Raw genomic sequence first — 24,997 nt, forward strand, 5'->3', positions numbered from 1 at the left:
CCTTCGGCTCAGGTCATGATCTTGGAGTCCTGGGATCGAGTCCCACATCAGGCTCCCTGCTCAGCAGGGAGTCTGCTTCTCCCTCTGACCCTCCTCCCTCTCATGCTCTCTTTCTCTCATTCTCTCTCTTGTAAATAAATAAAATCTTTAAAAAAAAAATTAAAAAAAAAATTAATAAGTGGTATTTTTTACATTTTTGCAAATCTCTTTAATGTCTGGCTTACTTGAAGACAGTCAGGTTCCCAGATCTGATTTATATTTTGGTTGAAGTATTACTGAAGAAAATGTGGCTCACACATTTAAGTGGTTGGAAAAGGAAGAATGTTTTAATAATCGGTTTATGTAGTTGTGGATATTCTTTGATGTTATACCAAACTCCAGTAGTTATTGTTGGTTAGTTGCAGTGTGGACTCTGAAATCTTATGAGTGAACTTTTAGTACCCTGTCATAATGAAATCCATTAGTTTATCCTGCACTTTGAATGCGTTGTCTTTTATCCATATATACTTTTGTCCCCACAGACCTCTGAAAGGGTATTAAGGGTTCCCGAGGGTCCCTGGATCACACTCCAGTTGCTGCTATAGGGTATATACCCAAGAGGATAGTTGCTGCTTTGAAAGTTATGGGCATTTTTAACCTGGCCAGACAGTTAGGCACTGTCCTGTTAAGTGGTTATCCAGACGTCTATTCCCACCAGTGGCGTAGGAGGGTTCCATGTGCCCCATATCTTCCACAACACTTGGTATGAACAGGGTAATTTTCGCTGGCTTGGTTGGTATAAGAAATGCAACTTGATGTCTTTTGTATCTGTTTCTATTAGATTCTGTTTATCCAACTGTTTCTTTTCTTCACTCCACCCTTCTCTTCCCTCCTGCAGCTGATTTAGATTTTTCTTCCTTATTCTGTTCTTTCTATACTGTTATACATACTGTGTCTTTTTCTCTTAGTCATCACTCAGGAATTTCAACATGCATGCTTAATAAGGTTTACAGGTAATCACTAGCTTCCTCTAGAAAATTACAAGTACCTTAAAACACTAACTCAGTCACCCACCCCTTGACTTGCATACAATTGCTTTTCAAAAGTTGGGTCTTACTTTTTCTTTTTATTGACATTCAAATTAGTTGGTATTATTTTTGTATAGTTCCCTTAACAAAGACTGCAGAAAGAATTTGTGAAGGCAGATTTTAGAAGTCACTGGGGAATGTTCCAGTATACCTCAAATATTACATATTTTTCTATGTTATCAATTAGTATCAAATGAAAAATGTAAATTTGTGCTACTTACCTCTTAAAACCAGAATTAAATTTAATAGAGTTGGAAAGATTAATTTCTTGAGCAACAAGTGGTTTGGTGAATGTATTTTATGCCAAAATCTAATTTTATTTTGACCTTGAGTCAAATTTTTTTTTTTTTAAAGATTTTATTTATTTATTTGACAGAGAGAGACACAGCGAGAGAGGAAACATAAGCAGGGAGAGTGGGAGAGGGAGAAGCAGGCGCCCCGCGGAGCAGGGAGCCCGATGCGGGGCTCGATCCCAGGACCCGGGGATCATGACCTGAGCTGAAGGCAGATGCTTAATGACTGAGCCACCCAGGCGCCCCAACCTTGAGTCAAATTAAGCTCTTACTATTCTGAGACTTTTTTTTTCTTAAGATTTTATTTATTTGAGAGAGAGAGTGCATGGGGTAGAGAGGGGTGGAGGAGAGCAGAGGGAGAGGGACAAGCAGACTCTGTCTGCACTGAGCACAGAGCCCGAGGTGGGGCTCGATCTCACGACCCTGAGATCACAGCTGAGCCAAAACCATTAGAGTCAGATGCTCAACCGGCTGAGCCACCCAGGTGCTATTCTGGGACTTTAATTATGCAAACCTTCATAGAGGGCACCCAGTTTAAGTTGGCTGATATGTAATGCAATGGGAGGGAAATAAATTGATTAGCCATTTAAAGTATTGCATTCTGTCCTCATTGTCAATTTATATACTATAGAAAGTTCAAAAAAGGAGCTTGGAATTTTTATTAGCATTTTTTGGAGTACTTGCTATGTGTTGCATGAAGTATCTTTTTAATTTCTCAGTGACTATTCCTCAGGGTGTAAGCATTATTGATGTAGGAAATGTTGGGGTTCAGAGCCAATGGCCAAGAAAGAATTCTTGAGACATCTTGGTCCTTTAAAAAAGGTGGTTATTATTTATTTATTTTTTTTTTTTTTTAAGATTTTATTTATTTATTTGAGACAGAGAGAATGAGAGACAGAGAGCATGAGAGGGAGGAGGGTCAGAGGGAGAAGCAGACTCCCTGCCAAGCAGGGAGCCCGATGCGGGACTCGATCCCGGGACTCCAGGATCATGACCTGAGCCGAAGGCAGTCGCTTAACCAACTGAGTCACCCAGGCGCCCCAAAAGGTGGTTATTATTAAAGCATGGCTATAGGACCCATGGGCAGAAAGCTGCACTGGGGTTCTGATTATATACTTTGAGGTTGGGAGGGGGTTAGGGACAGTATTTTGGAAACAAGGTTTCCAAGGTATTTTGGAAACAAGGTTTCCAGGACCTTGAGGGGGCTTGCCATTGTTAGGAAAAGGTCATTTATTACTGTCTAGTAAAATCTTAGTCATGAGACTCTTCAGATATGTATCAGTGGGCCATATACTTGGAGGATGATTGCTAACATGTATCTTGGCAGGGAGGGGGGTTCAGGTAGAGATAAAGGAAGTTTCCAAAGGAATTTTTATATGTTAAAGTAGACTCACAGGATCCTGGGCCTTGGGCTAAGATTGCCTTTTGCCCTTAGCAAAGTATCAACATCGAGGTACGTGAGTTCCTGGAGGAAGGTCACTCTGCTTGTTTCAAGGACTTGTCAATGGGCTATAAATAGTAAGGAAATTTAATTTTTTCTTTTGCCTTTGTTTCCCACATCATTATTATCCCCCCCCTTTTTGGTGAAGATAATGTAAATAATATACAGATAATAAGTGATAAAATCAAGGTTTGGGCTTAGGTGTTTTTTTTTTTTCCCCCCATTTAGACTTTATTTTAAAACATTAATAACACAAAATCTGTTTGGCAATATTCACAATCTAGCCATTGAAAAATAGTAAAATACTATATTATCTATTGCTGCTAAACAGATTACTCAAAGTTAGCAGCTTAAAGCAACACACGGCTCATGGGGTCAGGAATCTGGGCGGGTTGAGCTGGGTGCTCTGCTTTGGGGTCTCTCCTAGGCCACAGTCAAGGTGTCAGGTAAGCTTGCAGTATTATCTGAAGATTTGGCTGGTGAAAGAACTGCTTCCAAACTCATTTCATTGTAGGCAGGATTTAATTCCTCTTGAGCTGTTAGTTAGACTTGAGGCCTCTTTTTCTGAGTGTCGGCCAGCGGCTTCCCTTGGTTCTTTCTTTTGTGGGCCTCTCCATAAAGTATCTCACAGCATGGTGGCTTGCTTCATCCGGGTGAGCAGGTGAGAAGACAAGAGACTGCCAGCAAGAGAGAATGAGTGCTAGTCAGATGGAAGTCACATTGTTTTGTACCTAACTAAGGAAGTGACATCCTGTCACCTCTCTCATATTCTGTTTGTTAAAGGGAGTTACCAGCTCCATCCTATTCTCTAGGGGAGGGGATCACACAAAGGTATGAATTCCAGGCGGTGGGGGTCTTTTGGGGCCATCTTAGAAGTCTGCCCACTACAATTATCGACCCATTGTTTTCATTTGAAGTCCCAGAAATAGGGGTGTATTTAGATTAGAGAGCGGCTCATCCCTTTTAACAAACCCCCATCCCATAGCTATTACGGGTTTTTGTTTTTTTTTTTAAGATTTTATTTATTTATTCATGAGAGACACAGAGAGAGAGAGAGAGAAGCAGAGGGAGAAGCAGGCTTCCCGCCAAGCAGGGAGCCCGATGCGGGACTCGATCCCAGGACCCTGGGATCATGACCTGAGCTGAAGGCAGACACTTAACCATCTGAGCCACCCAGGCGCCCGCTATTACGGGTTTTTATCCAGAAGCTCAGTGATCACAGTAAATGGTAAGAAATAAGAAATAAATTAATGTCATAGGTAGAGGTTTGTCTGAGAGGGTCAGAAATATGAAACACTAAAGAAGAGAAGGGTTATGAAGAAACATGAAAAAAAGAGGAAGGGAAATGCTAGCAGGGTCCAGTCTCCACATGTACATATCCTAGGAGGAGTCCCCCACCTGCAGTAAGAGTGAAAATGTTCATCTCCCTTAACTTACTTTGAAACTTCTCAGGGTTATAAGTCCTTAGTTTGTTTTTCAGACTCCTTTCTTACCTCCTTGCAAGAATCCCCTCCTTCTCTCCTAGCTCCCTCTATCCTCAAAGAGGTCCAGAGGACCTGACCTCACTCCCTCTTTCCCATTCCCGTTGTCTGAGCACTGAGTGAGGTTGAGCCCTCCATCCTCAACCTCAAGCTTTAGGGCTTTCCCTGCTCTCACCTTCCAACAAGGAAAATCGTGTGGTAGAGATCAGACTCTAAAGTTTGAGGGAAAAAAGGATGCAAATCCCATCCAGAAGAGGCAGTCTCTAAAACAGTCTAATGTATTCTGTTCAAAAAGGAGCAGTAATGTACATATAGGAAACAAGTTAATCAATAAATTACCTTTACCTAGAGCAAAGGACATACACATTTGTCTTTCTTCCGACGTGGTCTGCCAGAAGTGTTCGAGACCATCCTGATGATGACAGAACAGTTGTAAGTTAGCATGCCATGGCTTACAGCAACTCCCTTCACCTGGGGAATTCAGTCACGTAGGGACAGTCCTCCTCAGAGCAAGCTGAGGTTGTTAATTCCTAGTTACCTATGAATACTTGGAGCCCTATCCATTCTGTCAAAAGCCAGTGGTTTAAACAGACAAAACAATACCTAAAGTATCCAAAAAACAAAATGGAGAAATATAGAGCCTCTACTCAGAAATGGTATTCTTGAGGTTTCTCATTTGGAGTGTTCTCTACTACCAGGTAGCTAGTGGTGGGGGTGTTTTTTAGCTAAAAGGGGGAGCAGTGTGATTGGTCAGTTGAAGGAGAGACATTTCTAGAAACAATCTACCAATGGCTGTACCTCACCCAAAATAGGAACCTATCAACTACAATTTCCATCTTTAGTAAGAATATTTGATTTCAGGAATTATTACACATAAACTATAATCGCCAGGAAAAAAGTCCCCCTTTGCCCAAGTCAGAGCTTTTTAATGTAGGCACCCAGTTTTTCTAAGCCATGAAGCTTAAGATTTTCCATTTGGAGGAAGAAATTGTTAAGAGTCGCTGTGCCTGAGGCCGGTCTGGGAGTAGGAATGAACTATAAACAGACACAAGGGATCTTAAAAGGTTGACAGAAATGGTCTAAAACCGTGGTAATGGGTACATACTTGCTAAATATGTTAAAAATCAGAATTGCACACTCAAAGTGGATGAGTTTTATGGTATGAATTATACCTTGATAAAGTTATTAAAAAAGAGAAATGTGTAGACCTCTTAAAACTGTAAGTCTTTTTAATGTAAGGTATTACTCTCTCATTTTTCCCCATAAATTCTTCCTTTCTCATTACACCTTAGCCTCTCTGGTATCAAATCTTCGTCCTATAACCTCTAAAAAACATGCCCTCTCCTCAGTTTCCCTGTTTTTCATTATTTTGGTAAAATTATACTTAAAAATACATATTTAGGAAATAGAGCTAGAAGGCAGAATACATGAAACTCACATGACTCTGCCAAGCTATACCTAAGAGTGAGGCGAGAGCTCTCCATACTTCGTTCTTCTCTGCCCTTTCGAGTTTCTAAATGTGTTTGCTTCCTGGTCAGGTTCGGGGGACCCAGGTCTTTTGCCCCCAGCTTCCAGCCCACGCCTGTGTACTGTCCGCCCGAGTGGAGGCAAAGATGCCCTCCTGCTGGTCAGCCCCACGGCAAGTCCTGGGAGGAGCTGGTGTGGCCAGCGTCTCTCTACCCTTTGCCTCCAGTGAACTTCAGGTCACTGGTCAGATAGTGGTGTGTACTGCACGTATTAGATTTAAGAGATTAAAAATTTCTCGTTAATTTCTCATTCTTACAGCTCAAATCTAACCCAAGTGAAAATGAAGAAAAGGAAGCCCAGTTGCAACTTGTGAAATCTGATGAAATGCAGCGTTTGCGCTCCCAAGCACTTGATGCTTTCGAGAACTCAGATCATAGTGCTGCTATAACCTTCCTTGATAAGATTTTAGAGGTAAGTTTCTCAGACATTGCAGCTGGCAGGCCTGACACACACTGCTTTTTACTCTAAGGCATGTTTATGCACTTTGACATGTTACATATTACAAGAAACCTAGATAGGATAAAATCAGGTTGATCTTTGGGCTTTTAGCTCCGAAGTGAAAAGATGGTATTTAGATAGAACAAAATTTGGAACTGAAGTTTTCAGTAAATGTACTGAATGTGCTCTGGAGGAGGAGTTACGTATTTTTATATATTGCTTGCTTTGCTATTTTTGTTTGATTTTACATTTTGTGTTTGGGGGAGAGAACTTGGGAGGTTAGATAATGGGATAAAAGATGAAAGAATTGCTTGAAGGAAAAGGAAAAATAATGTTTGTGGCGAAGAGGAGTGTTTAGAATAAGTTTCTAGGGAAGAAGCAGATGGAGTTGACAAGATCCAGAGTTCTAGATAGGAAACCTAAGTCTATAGTTTTCTTGCCTCTGAAGGATTGAATGACAGATGGCTTCAGAAGGAAGTCTACTGAAATATTCCAGTAGAAGCAATCATAATTCATGTTTATTTATCATTTTCATAGCACTTTGATGTATAGTTTCACTTAATCTTGGCAATAAACTTGGGATGTATGTAGAGTAGCTTCTTTGATGATTTTGTAGAGGAAATCATGTGGTGTGGTCTAGTGGAATTCATGTTTTATTACAGTATTTTGTTAATGCTTTATTAAGGAAATACAAAGTTAAAATTTTTACCTTCCAGTAGTTAGACTATCCATTTTGACCTAGCTTATTATTCAAGATACTTAATGTACAGTGTTGATTTTGATGTCTTAACATATGTGAAGAATTGACATGACTTTAGAAAGAACAGCTCTGAGAAATAGTTAAAAGATACAGGCTTTATTGGTGGACTTTTGGGTTTAAGTTTTATTTATTTATTTATTAAAACAAATTTTTTTTTAAAGATTTATTTATTTGACAGAGAGAGACACAGCTAGAGAGGGAACACAAGCGGGGAGGTGGGAAAGGGAGAAGCAGGCTTCCCGCTGAGCGGGGAGCGTGATGGCGGGGCTCGATCCCAGGACCCTGGGATCATGACCTGAGCCGAAGGCAGACGCTTAATGACTGAGCCACCCAGGTGCCCCTGGGCTTAAGTTTTAAAGAATACTAGTCCATTTATGAACTTTGTTGACTTTTTGATAAAGTAGAAATGGTGAAGCCTCAGCCTTCCCACATTGTTTTCCTCTTTTCTTTCTTTTTGTGATATGAGGATTTGATTTCAAAGAGACAACAATTTATAAAAGAATTCTATTTAGTTATTAGTAGAACAGAAATATTTTGCAGATGTAGAACCTAGATTTTATTTTTTTGAGACTAGAAATTAGAATTGTTGATTAAGTACAAAAATCTGATTATGGAATATTCTTTTCAAAATCAGATATGCTTAACTGGGAACAGCCTTTTAATAGTAATGCCATGTATTCTTATTTTCAAAGTTTTAAGATTATATAATTGAAGGAAGGAGGAAAGGGGCCTCGTTAGTATATATGGGATATTCCTTCCCTCTTAGACTTTATTTAAGATATCCTTGGAGAAATTATTTTGTCACATCTAAATTGTATCAGACTTTTTAATACTATTTACGAGGTAGAAATCACATTACCTGAAGATGGTTTCATGTTGATAAGTATGTAGGCAAAATATGTGGGAGGGAAGCATGAGTGTGCATAGTTTACTGTTTCTTAAAGTCTAGTTCTCTTGTTTCTCAAGGTTTGTGTTTGGGATGCAGAACTGCGGGAACTTCGAGCTGAATGTTTCATAAAAGAAGGGGAACCTAGGAAAGCAATAAGTGACTTAAAAGCTGCATCAAAATTGAAGAATGATAATACTGAGGCTTTTTATAAAATTAGCACACTGTACTATCAACTAGGAGACCATGAACTGTCCCTCAGGTCAGTTCCAGTGACATGCACATCTCCTGTCATCTTTTTCTTGTTGGCCGTAGGATAATAATCTCATTTTCTTTTTAATTTTAAGTTAAAACTGTGGTTAAGGCTGTTTTTACATTCTTCATTTATATATTTTGTGTAATCCCTAAGTTATTGTATTTCCACAGTTTATTTTCACAAGCTGTGCTTATGAAACTAGAGATACTGTATTTGCAGAAGCAAAGTGGGGTGTTTTATGTATGACCTATTTAAGTCATTTTAATTTGAGTTGATACGTGTGTGTGTGACAATACCATATGTAAAATGTATGGTAGATTATTAGGTCTGTGTGTTTTGTTTAATTGTTACCAAAAAAATACCTTTTATTGTGATTTCTGTATTTGGTATGGAAAACTACTCATTGATTATTTTGACTTGGAGTATTTTCCTCTTTTTAAATACGTGAGCAGCGAAGTTCGTGAATGTCTTAAACTTGACCAGGATCATAAAAGGTGTTTTGCACACTATAAACAAGTAAAGAAACTGAATAAGCTAATTGAGTCAGCTGAAGAGCTCATCAGAGATGGCAGGTAAGAGTACGCTCGTTTGCTGTACAGCCTCCCTTACACGTCTTTTCTGGGCACAAAAGAACAGTTGAACTGCTCGCTCTTTTACTCGTTAGCCATTGAGGATAGAATATCCTAGAAAGCACTGGGCCTTGGCAAAATTACTACAACTGTACATTTTTTTAATATGGCAGAATATAAATAATAGTAACTGCATAGTATTCTTACCAGCAGATTTTTTATATTTCACCAAATATTTATTATCTCCTGTGTCAGGCACTGACAATGTACTAGTGGTGTAGAAATGAATATGATGTGGTTTTTGGTCTTAAGCTTCTAGATTAGGGTGAGAGACAGACATATAAATTGATTATTAAAAGATAATGTGGTATCTAGAGTGATAGAGATATATACAGAGTATATAGAGATTTTCTTGTGGTATAGGATTCTGGGCTAACAGCCCTTTTGTTACAGCCCTGAAAAATATTGTACCTCTTCTTTGTGACCTCCTTGGTTTCCATTGTCATTCTAATGGTCTTCTCCCTAAAAATAAGGCATTTTCCTCTGACTGCTTTCAAGATTTTTTTCTTTGTCTTGAGTACTCAGAAGTTTAATTGTGTTGTATCTAGGTGTGGATATCTTTGTTTTTATCCTATTTGAAGTTTACTTAGCTTCTGGAATATGTAGGTTTATGTCTTGTCAAATTTGGGAAGTTTCAGTCATTATTTCTTGAGTACTTTTTCAGTCTTCTCTCCTTTCCATCTTAGATTCCAACTGACATAAATGTTAGCTCTTCTGTTATAGCCCCTCATGTCCCTGAGACTCTATTCATTTTTCTCAGCTCATTTTCTTTCTGATCAGATTTGGTCATTTTTTATCATTCCAATTCACTGATTCTTTTCTCTGTCACCTCCGTTCTACCGTTGAAGCACATTCAATGAGCTTTTTATTTGGGTTTTTCTGTTTTTCAGTTCTAATAAACAGATTCCATTTGGTTGTTCTTGTATCTCTTCTGTTATTTTGCCAAGGCTGTCTGTTGCTTTCATTTGCTTTAAGCATGTTTGTCACTGCTGCTATTTCCATGGCTGCTTTAAGATCTTTGTCAGATAGTTCTAACACCTCTGTCCTTTGGGGGTTGGAAGTGTCTGTTCTCATTCAGTTTGAGATCTTCTTGTTTCTTGGTATGCTGAGTGGTTTTTAATTGAAACTTGGACACTTTGATTTTGTAAGACTTTTTTTTAATTTAAATCTTCTGTTTTGGCTGTTTTTTTCTGACATTGTTCCAGCGAAGCAGGGGTGGGCATTGCGTTGTTACTGTCAGGGAGGTAGAAGTTTCCCACTTGACCTTTGTTGATACTTGAGGTGTGGGGCTTCTCACTACTGCTTGGAGCAGGTGAGAGTTTGGGGGGCTATTTGTAGCCATGGATGAAAGTCCTGGCTCCGCACTTGGCCTTGTGTGCACCACCTCGGTACAGGGCGGGGCACACCTTGGCGCGGCCTCAGCAGGAAGTCAGGGCTGTCCACCGGACCGGCTGGCGTTGGTTGAGGCAGGGCTTTACTCGCTTTCTGTGGCGTTCGGCTGGAGTGGAGCTGTTGTTGTCAAAGTTGCCATCTTGCTAGGCTGCCCTTCCCAGGTTTTTTGGCCTGAGAGAGCAGACTCCTGGTGGGTTTTTGATTTTATTGTCTGCACCCGTTGGCATTTCTGAGTTGCTGGCTGCTTTAGCTCCAAATTTGGGGTATAGGAAGAAAAAAAAATCCAGGAAGTTTACCATATTATGTTTCCCTCAGGTCCCAAGGTCCCTAGCTGTTGGGGTTTTTTTTTTTTTTCCCCAAGTTTTACCATTGTTTTAGTTAGTGAAACAAAATCAAGATAAATCAAATTATGTGCAACAATGTTTCTAACAGATGTAAGAGGTAAATACGAATTTTATATGACAAAATGTCATACTAGTATTACTATAACAAATTTCCAATAATTTGACAATTATCTTTCAAAAAATTTCCCCCAAATTCTAAGCAAAGTATGCATATTGGAAGTTAACTCTAAACAGGCGTAACTGTCTTCTTATCCAGTTTTGTGTGAAGAGACTCAAGAGTTCAGGTCTGACCAAGATATTGATGGTGAACATAGAATTCTCTCCTCCCCACCTCTAAGCTTCCAGCCCCGCAACTACAGCTACCTGCCCAGACAGGTCAAAAAGAGCGACACAAGTGCCCAGTGTAGAATTAACAAGTATATTAGATTTGTATTATCATCTATATAACTTTATGATTTGTATGCATAAAACATAAAAGCATATCAGCATTAAAAAGAACACAACATTTGGGATTAATTCACTCTAAATGTGCCATCCTCAAATGGTCTACCTTCTTCTCTCCTCTTTCTGAGTTTTTTCATATTTTTACAAATATGTAATGTCTAGGGTATTTTAATTTAATTGTACCTAGTTGGAGGAACTGGGGAAAGTACATCCATTTCACTTTCTCAGAAGCTAACTTTTTTTTTTGTAAGTGAAATGCAGTTATTTTCTAGTTGAACTTTTTATTTGGAGCTAATTATAGTTTCAGATGTAGTTGTAAGAAGTAAAGTGAGGTTTTGTATTCTCTGTACAGTTTCCTACAGTTGTTGGACCATCTTGGAAAACTACAGAACAATATCTCACCTACGATTTTGACATTGATAGCTTCCATTTTAAATGTTATATTTAAGTCTGTGTTTTAATACATCAGCATTTAAATGTGAAGATTGTAATGCATTTTGGGAATAATGTGCCACAGTGGTATAAAAATAGTATCTTTTAGTTTGCCATTACTAAGGAAAGTAACTTAGTGTATAACATGACTAATACTTTTCACTAGTTTTTTTTTAAAATGCTGAAATAGCTTTTATTGTTCTTAGAAAGCTGGGAATTCTGCAAGGAACTACATTATACTTAGCTGTGAATATTGACATTCATTATTTAAAATGGCATGTAGCTAATGGGCTCTGTTATTTCGTGAAGGTGTGTAGTGACCAAGAAATAAAACCTGATCTCTGTTTTGCTGAAAATGCTTTGTGTGAGTCAGACTTTAACAAGGTGTTTACTCCGTTTCAAAATTGTGAGCATTTTTCTGTAAAGAAATTCATCACTTTGTTTGGTATTCACAGGTATGCTTTTATTTGAACATACATATTTTCTGTGGTCATGTGTTCTATCTCCCAACTTTTCCTGGCAGAGGTACCTTCTTTGCCACTGTAGATTAATAAGGGAAAAATAGTGTTTGAAGGCACCTGCTCATTCAGGTGAATTGATTAACATAGTGAAGAGTAGAGGGTCCTTTCTTTAGCTCTAGGTACTCATCATGATCTGCTCATTCATAGATACACAGATGCAACCAGCAAATATGAATCTGTCATAAAAACAGAGCCAAGTGTTTCTGAATATACGATTCGTTCAAAAGAAAGGATTTGCCACTGCTTTTCTAAGGTAACAGTTGATTGGTTCCCAGAAATGTAAAAACTTAATATATGGAATAACAACCAAAAATCCTTTTCTCAACATTTATTTATTGTAGGATGAGAAGCCTGTTGAAGCTATTCGAGTATGTTCTGAAGTTTTACAGATGGAACCTGACAATGTGAATGCTCTGAAAGATCGAGCAGAGGCCTATTTAATAGAAGAAATGTATGATGAAGGTAAATCTTTAAGGAATTTGATTTGCAGTATCTAAAAGTTGATGTATATGAAATCACATGTTTAACATCCTTTTGTTTAGAACGAGTTTGCCAGGGTAGCTAGAAATGTTAACAACTGTAGGAAGATGGCAGAGAACTTGAAAGGTATACCATATGAGGAGAGCGTTCTGCTGTTAAAACCAGTTCAGTGGAATATAAAAATAAAAATTTTAGCCTTTATTTGTTGTAGACAAGTTAGAATAGTTAAATAGCAACATAGAAAATTTAAGTGTTAGATTTCATATCATCCAGAGGTAATCACTGTTCATCTGGGATTTATATCTTTCAGACTTTTTCCTGTGCATATATATTAGTCTATGTTTTATGCATGTGTATGTATATATATATTCTCTGCATATGCATGGTATACATATTACACCTGCAACATACATACATATGTCATATATGCCTAGATATAAAATGATCTCCTGTGACCACTGAGCTGTTGAGTAACATTAGGATAGTTGCTTATCCTACTTTGTTCAAGTTAAAGTAACAGAGAGAGTTTCCTGTTAGATGTTGTAAGGGCCTTGAATAAACAAGGGCAGTATCCTATTTTTGGAAGAGAACTAAGGCGCATACAGTAATATATATTAAAAAGAATTCTTTCATATTTATTGTTTTGTGACTTTTTCATGTGACAGTATGCTATGAACATTTAAGTATGATGGTTTTTAAAAGAAGTGAGCCTTATAGCCCTTATTGCAAAGTTTTCATTTCAAATCAGGTAAAGCATTTTAAATTGAAAATGGTAAGAGTATTTTTCTGGTGAAACTTGGCTTGTGGTACTCTTTTTTTCCCCTCCATTTAAGTGCTGAATATTTATATAATAAAACATGCGGCTGTTAATACGTATTAATGTCATGTTAAAGTAATTATATTATGGTAAGTGGTAATCCTGGATAACATTTTAAATGCACTGAGAATGCATCTGCAACAGTGATAATTTAGGTAGGTTTGTGGTACTCTTTTTTTTTTTTGAGAGAGCAAGCATGCAGGTGGGGAGGAGCAGGGGGAGATGGAGAGAGAGAGAATCTTAAGCAGGCTCCATGCCCAGTGGGGCTCGATCTCATGTTCCTGAGATGGTGACCAGAGCTGAAATCAAGAGTTGGGACACCTAAAAGACTGAGCCACCCAGGTGCCCCTCTTTTTTTTTTTTTTTTTTAAGGCACACTGATCATTCACTTTTTTCCTGCTTTTCACAATTTGTAAAGAATCTTGCTCCTAAGCAGTTTCCTGTGAGTGATGATGGCGCTAGTTACTGCTATTTGTGGGACATTTTGTAGTACAGTCCTTGGTTTGATTGAGGCTTGAAGTGTATGTAATCAAAATGATCTTCAGGAAGATCCTGTTAGCATCCTTTTCTTTTCACTTTTGAGCTACTGTGTCTACTCAGTGAGATTGGCTGTACTCTAGGATTTTTGCATTCCCGTTAGTTTTTGGAACTCTTCATCAAAGGTACTTTTGTCTTCTGTATTTAAATCCTCAGCTCTAATTGTGAAATTAGAGAAGTTGCTGAATATAAAAAGCTTAGCTGTTAAAAGAAGGTTAAATCTTGTAGGCTGCTAAAGATAATTTGAAGATGCTTTTGTAACTTGAATGCTAAACTGACTTGTTTTTTAGGGAAACTTGACAGCTTAATTCTTGAAGAAAAAGATGCTTAGTACTAATTTAATAGAATAGATCTGTCTTTGGAGTCTGTTTTTGCCTTTAAAAATATCTTTTAAATAGGAGTTTATTCTTTGTCTTCGTTGGTATGTTTGGATTATACACTGGGGAATCTTTCTGAATTATGGTTTTAGAATAAAATGGTTGTTCAAGTCACAAGTATGGCAACTAAGCAACCTCATGGAGAGATTGAGAATGGGATTGCTAGGTCTTTCAATTTGGGGGGTGGGGTGGGGTGCCAAGGAGGCCCTGTATAACTAAAACTGAAGGGTATCACTTGTTTAGATTTGAGTTGGAGGTTTAGTAAATGATGTAGATGAGTGGTAATCTTACTTAACTAGGCTAAATCATATTTTGAAATCCCGAGCTAAAACATGAGGGCTTTCTATATTCTGTTTACTGGTTTTATCTTTTTTTAAATAAGCAATTTAAAGTGATGATAGGAATGTAATGAATAAAGAAAAACAAGGTTTAGGTTAGTGAATAATGGAACATGGAGATTTATTAATTTGGGGATTATGACAGAATTATCAGGAAAGATATTAGGGGATTCCACTCACTAGAAAGTAAAGTAAGCCTGTTGTTTGAGGATGCCTCTAAGATCATGAAAAATGAAGGAGGCTCTTCAGAACTATATGAGTAATTCTTTTCATAGCTTTTGAGAGGAGCAAACTGACATTGAAGCATTACTAAACAGTAGGTAAAGTTCCTTTGAATATAGGGATGATTCAGGTGTCCTTATGAGATAAGCAGTTATATTGGCTAGAACTTAAGCTATGTGAGGACCTGTGTCTATTTTATTAATCGATCCGTCTCTGCTACTTGTGCCTGGCATGTAGCAGGCCCTCATATATTTGCTGAATGAATGAATGGAGTTAGTTTATCAAGAAGGGCATAGTGGAAAGAGTATGGGATTTAGACTTAGTCCTGAATTTGAGTCTGACTATACTATTTATTTTTTATTTTTACTTGTAGGAAAATTCATGTAACCTAAAATTGGCCATCTTAGCCATTTTAAGTTTTTATTTTATTTTATTTTAATTTATTTATTTATTTATTTATTTATTTATTTATTTATTTATTTATTTATCAGAGAGAAAGAGAGAGCGAGAGCACAAGCAGGGGGAACAACAGGCAGAGGGAGAAGCAGGCTCCCCGGTGAGGAGGGAGCCTGATGCGGGGCTCGATCCCAGGACCCTGGGATCATGACCTGAGCCGAAGGCAGATGCTTAACGACTGAGCCACCCAGGCGCCCCCCAAGTTTTTATTTTAATCACTGGGTGCTCATCATGACAAGTGCACTCCTTAATCCCCATCACCTATTTCACCCATCCCCTTCCCCATCTCCCCTCTGGTAACCATCAGTTTGTTCTCTATAGTTAAGAGCCTGAAGGACACCTGGCTGACTCAGTCGGTAAATCATGTGACTCTTAATCTCTGGGTTGTGAATTTGAGCCCCACTTTGGGTGTAGAGATTACTTTAAAAAAAAAGTGTCGGTTCCTTGATTTGTCTCTTTTTCCTTTTGCTTGTTTTGTTGTATTTCTTAAATTTCACAATGAGTGAAATCATATGGTATTTGTCTTTCTCTGACTGACTTATTTCACTTAGCATTATACTCTCTAGTTCCATCCATGTCATTGCAAATGGCAAGATTTCATTCTTTATTATGGCTGAATAATATTCTATTGCAGATATATACCACATCTTTGTCTGTTCATCTGTCCATGGACACTTGGGCTGCTTCCATATCCTGGCTATTGTGAATAATGCTGCTATGCACATAGAAGTGCATGTATCCCCTTGAATTAGTGTTTTTGTATTCTCTGGGTAAATACCCAGTAATGCAATTGCTGGGTCGTAGGGTAGTTCTAGTTTTAACCTTTTGAGGAACCTCCATACTGTTTTCCAGAGTGGCTGCACCAGTTTGCATTCCCACCAACAGTGTAAGAGGGTTCCTTTTTCTCCACATCCTCGCCAACACCTGTTGTTTCTTGTATTGTTGATTTTAGCCATTCTGACAGCTTTGAGGTGAATAACAAACTCATTATAGTTTTGATATGCATTTCCCTAATGAGAAGTGATGATGAGCATCTTTTCAGGTGTCTGTTAGCCATCTGGATGTCTTCTTTGAAGAAATGTCTGTTGATGTCTTCTGCCCATTTTTAAATTGGATTACTTGTTTTTTGGGTGTTGAGTTTTATAAGTTCTTTATATATTTTGGATACTAACCCTTTATTGGATATGTCATTTGCAGATATCTTCTCCCATTCAGTAGGTTACCTTTGAGTTTTATTGATCCTTTCCTTCATTGTGCAGAAGCCTTTTATTTTGATGTAGCCCCAATAGTTTATTTTTACTTTTGTCTTCCTTGCCTCAGGAGGCATATCTAGAAAAAAGTTGCTATAGCCAATGTCAGAGATATTACTGCCCATGCTCTCTTTAAGGACTTTTAATGGTTTCAGATCTCACATTTAGGTCTTTCATCCATCTTGAATTTATCTTTGTGTATGGTGTAAGAAAGTGGTCCGTTTTCATTCTATTCTATTCTGTTTATGTATGTATGTATGTATGTATCTATTTATTTGACAGAGAGACACGGCGAGAGAGGGAATACAAGCGGGGGAGTGGAAGAGGGAGAAGCAGGCTTCCCACGGAGCAGGGAGCCCAATGCAGGGCTCCATCCCAGGACCCTGGGATCATGACCTGAGCCGAAGGCAGACGCCTAATGACTGAGCCACCCAGGCGTCGGGTTTCATTCTTTTGCATGTGGCTCTCTAGTTTTCCCAACACCATTTGTTGAAGAGACTCTCTTTTTCCCATTGGATCTTCTTTCTGGCTTTGTCAAAGATTAATTGACCATATGTTTGTGGGTGTATTTCTGGGTTTTGTATTCTGTTCCCTTGATCTATGGGTCTGTTTTTGTGCCAGTACCATATTGATTTGATTACTACAGCTTTGTAATTAACTTGAAGTTTGGAACTGTCATGCCTCCAGCTTTGCTTTTCTTTTTCAAGATTGCTTTGGCTGTTCATGGTCTTCTGTGGTTCCATACAAAGGTTAGGATAGTTTGTTCCAGCTCTGTGAAAGATGCTGTTGGTATTTTGAGACGGATTGCATTAAATGTATAAATTGCTTTGGGTAGTGGGGACATTTTAACAGTATTTGTTCTTCCAGTCTGTGAGCACAGAATGTCTTTCCATTTCTTTGTGTCATCTTCAGTTTCTCTCATCCCGGTGTTTTCTCAGAGTACAGGTCTTTCACCTCTTTGGTTAGGTTTATTCCTGGGTATCTTATTATTTTTGATGCAGTTATAAATGGGATTTGTTTTCTCAATTTCTCTTTCTGCTGCTTCATTATAGGTGTATAGAAACAACAGATTTCTGTAGATTGATTTTGTATCCTGTGACTTTACTGAATTTATCGGTTCTAGCAGCTTTTCGGTGGAGTCTTTTTGGTTTTCTGTGTGTAGTATCATGTCATCTGCAAGTAGTGACAGTTTGACTTCTTCCTTACTGATTTGGATGCCTTTTATTGCTTTTTGTTGTCTGATTGCTGTGGCTAGGATTTCCAGTGCCATGTTGAGTAGAAGTGGTGAGAGTGGACATCCTTATCTTGTTCTTGACCTTAGAGGAAAGGCTCTCAGTTTTTCCTCATTGAGGATGATGTTAGCTGTGGGTTTTTCATATATGGCCTTTATTATGTTGAAGTATGTTCCCTCTAAACCAGTTACTTTGTTGAGAGTTTTTTATCATGAATGGATGTTGTACTTTGTCAGATGCTTTTTCTGCATCTATTGAAATGATCATATGGTTCTTATCCTTTCTCTTATTGATGTGATGTATCATGCTGTGATTTGAACCACACTTGCAACCCAGGAATAAATCCCACCTGATGGTGTTGAATGATCTTTTTAATGTATTGTTGGATTTGGTTTGCTAGTATCTTGTTGAGGAATAAAAATCCTCATATATTTATGTTCATCAGAGATATTGGCCTGTAGTTCTGTTTTTTTGTGGTGTTTTTATCTGTTTTGGTATCAGGGTAATGCTGGCCTCATAAAATGAATTTGAAAGTTTTCCTTACTTTTCTATTTTTTGGAATACTTTGAGAAGAATAGGTGTTAACTCTTCTTTAAATGTTTGGTAAAATTCCCCTGTGAAGCCTTCTAAGTCCTGTACTTTTTTTGTTGGGAGTTGATTATTGATTGAATTTCTTTGCTGGTAATCCATTTGTTCAAGTTTTCTGTTTCTCCCTGTTTCAGTTTCGGTAGGTTATATGTTTCTAGGAATTTATTCCTTCTGGGTTGTCCAATTTGTTTCCATATAGTTTTCCGTAATATCCTCTTATAACTGTTTGTATTTTTGTGGTGCTGGTTGTTACTTCTCCTCTCTCATTTGTGGTTTTATTTATTTGCATCCTTTCTCTTTTTTTCTTGATATGTCTGGCTAGAGGTTTATTAATTTTATTGGGTTTTTTTTTTTTTCCAAAGAACCAACTCCTGGTTTCATTGATTTGTTTTATTGGTTTTTTTTTTTTTTTCAGTTTCCATGTCATTTATTTCTGCTCTAATCTTTATTCCTTACTTCTGCTAATTTTAGGTTTTGTTTGTTCTTTTTCTAGTTCCTTTAGTGTAAAGTCAGGCTGTTTGAGATTTTTCTTGCTTTTTGAGGTAGGCCTGTGTTGCTATAAACTTCCTTTTAGAACAGCTTTTGCTATGTGCAAAGGTTTTGAACTGTTGTGTTTTCATTTTCATTTGTTTCCATGTACTTTTAAATTTCTTCTTTTATTTCATGGTTGACCCATTCATTGTTTAATTGCATGTTATTTAAGTAGCATGTGGTCTTTCCAGATTTTTTCTTGGGGTTGACTTCTAGTTTCATAGTGCTGTGATCAGAAGAGATGCCTGGTATGACATCAGCCTTTTTAAAATTTGTTGGGGCTTGTTTTGTGGCCTAATATGTGATCTTTTGTGGGGAGGATATTCCATGTGCACTTGAAAAGAATGTGTATTCTTCTGTTTTAGGATGGAATGTTCTTAATATATCTGTTAAGTCCAGGGTGCTGGGGTGGCTCAGTCGGTTAAGTGTCTGCCTTCAGCTCGGGTCATGATCCCAGGGTCCTGGGATCAAGCCCCACGGCGGGCTGTCTGCTCAGCGGGAAGCCTGCTTCTCCCTCTCCGTCTGCCTGCTGCTCCGCCTGCTTGTGTTTGTGTTCTCTCTCTGTCAAATAAATAAAATCTTAAAAAAATATATATTATCTGTTAAATCCATATGTTCCAGTGTGTCATTCAAAGCCACTGTTTCCTTGTTGATTTTCTGTTTAGATGATCTGTATGTTGATGTAAGTGGGGTGTTAAAGTCCTGTACTATTATTGTATTATTATTGATTAGTTCCTTTATGTTTGTTATTAGCTATTGTATGTATTTGGGTGCTCCTGTGTTGGGTGCATAAATATTTACAATTGTATATCTTCTTGCTGGACTCTTCCCTTTATTATTATATAGTGTCCTTCTTTGTCTCTTGTTACAGTCTTTGTTTTAAAGTCTAGTTTGTCAGATACAACTGTTGCTACTCCAGCTTTCTTTTGATTTCTGTTTGTGTGATAAATGTTTTTCTGTCTCCTCACTTTCAATCTGTAGGTGTCTTTAGGTCTAAAATGAGGCTCTTGTAGGCAGCATATAGATTGGTCTTGTTTTTTTTATCCATTCTGTCACCCTAAGTCTTTTGATTGGAGTGTTTAATCCACTTACATTCAGTGTAATTATTGATTGATATGTATTTATTGCCATTTAATTTTTTTTATTTTAAAATTTTTTTATTGTTAGGTTAATCACCATACATTACATCATTAGTTTTTGATGTAGTGTTCCATGATTCATTGTTTGTGCATAACACCCAGTGCTCCATGCAGAACGTGCCCTCTTTAATACCCATCACCAGGCTGGGGCGCCTGGGTGACTCAGTTGGTTGAGCGACTGCCTTCAGCTCGGGTCACGATCCTGGAGTCCCGGGATCCAGTCCTGCATCGGACTCCCTGCTCAGCAGGGAGTCTGCTTCTCCCTCTGATCCTCCCCCCTCTCATGCTCTCTCTCTGTCTCATTCTCTCTCTCAAATAAATAAATAAAATCTTAAAAAAAAAAAAATACCCATCACCAGGCTAACCCATCTTAATTACTTGCTTTGTGGTTGTTTCTGAAGATTTTCTCTGATCCTTTCTTGTCTTTCTCTCATGGCTTGCTGGGGTTTTTTTTAAGTGATATATTTGGATTTCTTTCTCTTTATTCTTTGTATATTTATTAGTGGTTTTTGATTTATGGTTACCATTAGGTTTGTATATAACCTCTTCTGCATATAGCAATCTATATTAAGGTGATGGTCGTTTAAGTTTAAATCCGTTCTTTTCTCCTCCCCACGTTTTAGGTATATGGTGTCATATTTTTTTTATTTTTATTTTTATTTTTTTAATTTATTTATTTGAGAGAGAATGAGAGACAGAGAGCACGAGAGGGAAGAGGGTCAGAGGGAGAAGCAGACCCCCCGCTGAGCGGGGAGCCCGATGCGGGACTCGATCCCGGGACTCCAGGATCATGACCTGAGCCGAAGGCAGTCGCTTAACCAACTGAGCCACCCAGGTGCCCCTATGGTGTCATATTTTATATCCTTTTATTTTGTGAGTTCCTTGACTGATTTTTTACAGAAATATTCATTTTTATTGCTTTTGTGTTTCCTCCCTTCATACTGTCGCTTTTGGTCGAAATTTCCACTCAAAGAGTCCCCTTTAATACTTCATGCTGGGCTGGTTTAGTGGTCATGAACTCTAATCTTTGTTTGTTTGGGAAAGTCTGTCTCTCCATCTATACAGAATGATAGCCTTGTTGGATAGAGTGTTCTTCGATGCAGATTTTTCCCATTTAGCACTTTGAATATATCATGCCACTCCTTTCTGGCTTGCAAAGATTTTGCTGAGAAATCCACTGCTGGCCTTAGGGGCTTTCCTTTGTATGCAGCCATCTTCTTTTGTCTTGCTGCTTTTAATATTTTTTCTTTATCATGTATATTTGCCATTTTAATTACAATGTATCTTGGTGTGGATCTGCTTTTGCTGATTTTGTTGGGGGTTCTCTGTGTCTCCTGGATCTGGATGTCTGTTTCCTTCCTCAGATTAGGAAGTTTTCAGCTATTATTTCTTCACATAAATTCTCTCTCCCCTTTTCTTTCTTCTTCTCCTGTGATCCTCTAATATGAATGTTACTACCTTTGATGGAGTCACTGAGTTTCCTAAGTCTATTCTTGTGTTGCATAATTCTTTTTTTCTCTTTTGTTCAGCTTGATCACTTTCCATTACTCTTCTATAGGCCATTAATTCATTCCTCTCCTTTTTCCAGCCTGCTCTTCTTTCCGTCAGGTGTGTTTCTCATTTTGTTTATTGAGCCCTTCCTCTCTGCTATGTTATCTCTCTGCTGTGTTATCTCTGTTAATTATCTCTCTGCTATGTTATCTCTCTGCTATGTTATCTTTATGTTAATTATCTCTCTGCTATGTTATCTCTGTGTTAATTATCTCACTGATGTTCTCTGCTCTTTTCTGAAGTCCAGTGAGTAGCCTTATGATCAATCATTGCTTTAAATTCTCCATCAGGCCTGTTACTTAGATCTGTTTCACTTAGATCTGTGGCTGTGGCCTCGTCCTCTTCTTTCATTTGGGGTAGAGTCTTTTGTCTTCTCATTTGTCTAAGTCTCTGTGCCTGTTTCTGTGTGTTAGGAAAATCAGCCCTGTCTCCTGTTCTTGAGGGTGATAGCTTTATGAAGAAGAGGTTCTGCGGGTCCCTGCCGTGTGCTGTCCCCTGCCCCCCAGGGCCTGGCGCTCCCGGGAGTGTGTCCGGTGTGAGCTCTGCTGTTGTGTCCTGGCCGCTTTGTCCTTCAGGCCGGTAGTCTGCAGAGGCTCTCTTTGCCTGTCGTGGGCAGTGTGTGGTCCCTGGCCTGAAGATGGCGAGTTTTAACCCCATGTGCCCTGGTTGGCTTGTGAAATGTGACCTGTTGCCGTTGGGACCAAGGCCTTGAGGCGCACGACTCCCAGAGGGGGAGATGCGATGCTGGCAGGAGTTTGTGGGGTCTCGGGGAGGCTGCCCACCCTACTGGGACAGAGGCAGGCGTGCCTAGCATGGGTGGTTCTTCTGGACCACGGTGTTGGGGGGACCTGGTATACGCACGTTAGGTGGCGAGCGTTGGCGCGGCCGGGTTCCTGCCAGTGGCTCTGTACTTCTGCTGAGTCACGGGGCAGGGAGAGGGCCCGGGCCACCAGTGCCTTTGTGCCCCGAGGGGTCTCTCCGGAGCGCGGCCTCTCTGGGACACACTCTGAAATGAGCGAGCAAGCCGCCGGCTGTGTGCCCCAGGCGTCTTCAGCCGGGCCGGCAGCCGGCTTGCCCTGCCGGTTCTCTGGGCGCAGCGCCGTGTCCCTCGGTGCTTCCTCGGCGCTCCCGGAGCCCGGCACGCCGAGCCCTACAGCCCCAGGCTTCAAGCGCCGCTGGTTGGAAGAACTTACACGGTTTGGGCGCTCGCTTTCGCAGCCGATTGTTCTATCAAGCTGCCATTTTTTTCTCTAGGCGCTTTAAACTCTTTATTTCCATTTCGTTAGGGCCTTCTTTTTTTCCCTTATGCTTCTGCTTCCTGGGCTCCTTCTCATTTCATCTGTGCTTCTGTGATCGTTTTGGTCTTCTTTTTGAGTATTGACTCCTCACGTTTTTATCTCCTCTTTGTCTCTTTGCTGAGTTCTTATTCTGCTTTGTGAGTACCCTTAAAAGAGGTGATTGGATTTTTAAAAAATTCATGCCATAATGTCTGCTCAGAATTTTCATGTATTTGGCTATTGTTCTGATGTATGTTTATCAGGTAAGTTTAGGTGCTCTTTTCCTGTTTCAGTTTAAAAACTGGCTTTGAATTGATGCTGTACCATTTAAAAAAAATGATCATAGAATGACTTGACTTATCCTGCCCTATTTGTGGGAAAGTGCCTTGGCTGTGTGTGTGTGTGTGTGTGTGCACGCGTGCGTGTGTAAGGGAGTGCCAGGCCCAGGGCAGCCTTCTGTATTTAACAGTTGCGGTACTCTCTGCTTCACTGTTTCCACAGACATTCTGCCTCCTGCTAAGAGGGCCTTTCTCCATGGCCCTGCCCTCTCTGCTTCTCTGAACTAGACCATGGCCAGGAGGTCATCTGCTGCCAGCCCGGCTGCTCGTCTGCCCACTTCCTTTGCTACACCAAAGGGGTAGATCTTTTGCACTTGAGGGTGAGCCCCTCACCTTCACAGAGCACATGGTTGCTGGGGGTTCCTGAGATGTGCTGCCCAAGGCGATTTGCTCTTCTCTTTGTTCCCCCCTATCTTTTCCCCAGTAAGGCCTCTGCTTTATCTTCACTCTCTGGCTCTGGATTTCATGGTTCTCATAATATGCAAAGGATAGAGGTTGTCACTCTGGGGTGAGCCCATACACCCAGAAAGTGTATTTTGCTGGCATTTTCTGTGATTTTTGCCATTGGGCTTTCTCAGTATTTGCTTCCCCCTCTCATCTTGGATTCATGGCTGATACTAGCTCATTTTAGCGGGCCTGGCGCAGTTTGTTTTGCATGATATTCTGGACGAGAAGATGAGTGTTCCGTGGGCATATTTATATTAGGGTCCGATGTGCTCTTTAAAAGGCTCTCCAAGGCCCTGTACTGAGAACAGACTTTGAGGGGAATAAGGATGGAAGCTGGGAACAGCTGTTCAGGTGTGTTAATGATGGACTGCAGCACAGTGGTAATCGGGGAAATGGTGAGAAGCAGTGCGATTCTGGATCTGTTTTGAAGGACAGCTGATGGGGGATTTGCTAATGGACTGTGGACTGAAGGAGGCCAGTCATTTGCAGCCATGCACATCTGTCTTTCAAATGCTGCTTCTGCCATGGGGAGCTGCGGGCAGGTTCTCCGTGGGTAGGACTGGTTCACGGGAAGACTTCCCCTGTGGGCCTTGCCATCTTGCCCAGTTGCCAAAGTGAGCAGCTCCTTACCTTACTTATCTGCTGGGGTCCTTTGGTGTATTTAAATTCTGGGTGGAACTGCTTTTCCTTGGTTTGTTCCAGATCTGTTGTGGAGATCTCGAGTGCCCGTGGGCTTGGTTCTGCAGCTCTTCCTGGTCCCAGCAGCCACATCCGCGGCCCCTCCGCATGCACAGCAGTGATTCAGTCTAGACACTGGTTCTTGGGCCCCCTGGGGGGCGGGTGCTGTAGATGCTTCACACCCAAGGGGAGAGCTTTAGTCATCCACAGACTATCCCGGTGGTTGCCTTTAAGCTGCTCCTGCTAAATGCTAAACTGAGGATCCTTGGCCAAAAAGAATGGCTCCCAAATCTGCTAGGGCTTCTACTTGGATACTTAGGTTTATTCATTATTAATAGGATCCCATTTGCTTCCTCTCTTTCAGAAATTTAAGAAAATTTCTGGTCTGCTGTTTTCAGTGCTGCCACAGTTCTGTTATTATTAGTAGTAGTAGTATTTTGTCGTTTCGGTGGGGGAGTGGGGTGGAAGGGAGGCACACTCGTACGCTTCCCTTGTTTGCATTGTCCCTTCAGAACTGAGTGGGGGGAATATGGAAGAAAAAGTTTTTCTTAGGTTCAGAGGATAGAAAATGAATTGGCTAATATGTAATAGATTTTTTTTCAGGGCCTTAATGTTTCTGACTTATTCTACTTTTCGTGGATGCTTAATTATGGTATAGGATAAACATAATTGGATGTTATTTACTTTTTCTTTAAAGATGACTCCTTGGAATGTAGAATCTGAGAAAATATAATTAAAAATGATCTATCTAGTTTATGTCTATGGGAAGTTTTAACATCACCCATATTAAGTTTCTTTTTTTTTTTTTTTTAAAGATTTTATTTATTT

At 39.5% G+C, this 24,997-nt stretch overlaps 1 protein-coding gene across 1 annotated transcript in view; it reads left to right on the forward strand.

Moving 5' to 3' along the window:
- The window catches only part of DNAJC3 (DnaJ heat shock protein family (Hsp40) member C3), a 69,207-nt gene that overhangs the window by 36,991 nt on the left and 7,219 nt on the right, over positions 1 to 24,997 (forward strand). The window contains exons 5-9 of the mRNA XM_006733667.3: positions 6,068 to 6,220; positions 7,974 to 8,155; positions 8,602 to 8,721; positions 12,059 to 12,164; positions 12,253 to 12,373. Coding sequence (XP_006733730.2) covers positions 6,068 to 6,220; positions 7,974 to 8,155; positions 8,602 to 8,721; positions 12,059 to 12,164; positions 12,253 to 12,373 — 682 coding nt within the window. The remainder of the gene's footprint in view (positions 1 to 6,067; positions 6,221 to 7,973; positions 8,156 to 8,601; positions 8,722 to 12,058; positions 12,165 to 12,252; positions 12,374 to 24,997) is intronic.

This window comes from Leptonychotes weddellii, chromosome 3 (genome assembly GCF_054177405.1).
Source record: "Leptonychotes weddellii isolate Sample4059 chromosome 3, ASM5417740v2, whole genome shotgun sequence".
Taxonomy (NCBI): Eukaryota; Metazoa; Chordata; class Mammalia; order Carnivora; family Phocidae; genus Leptonychotes; species Leptonychotes weddellii.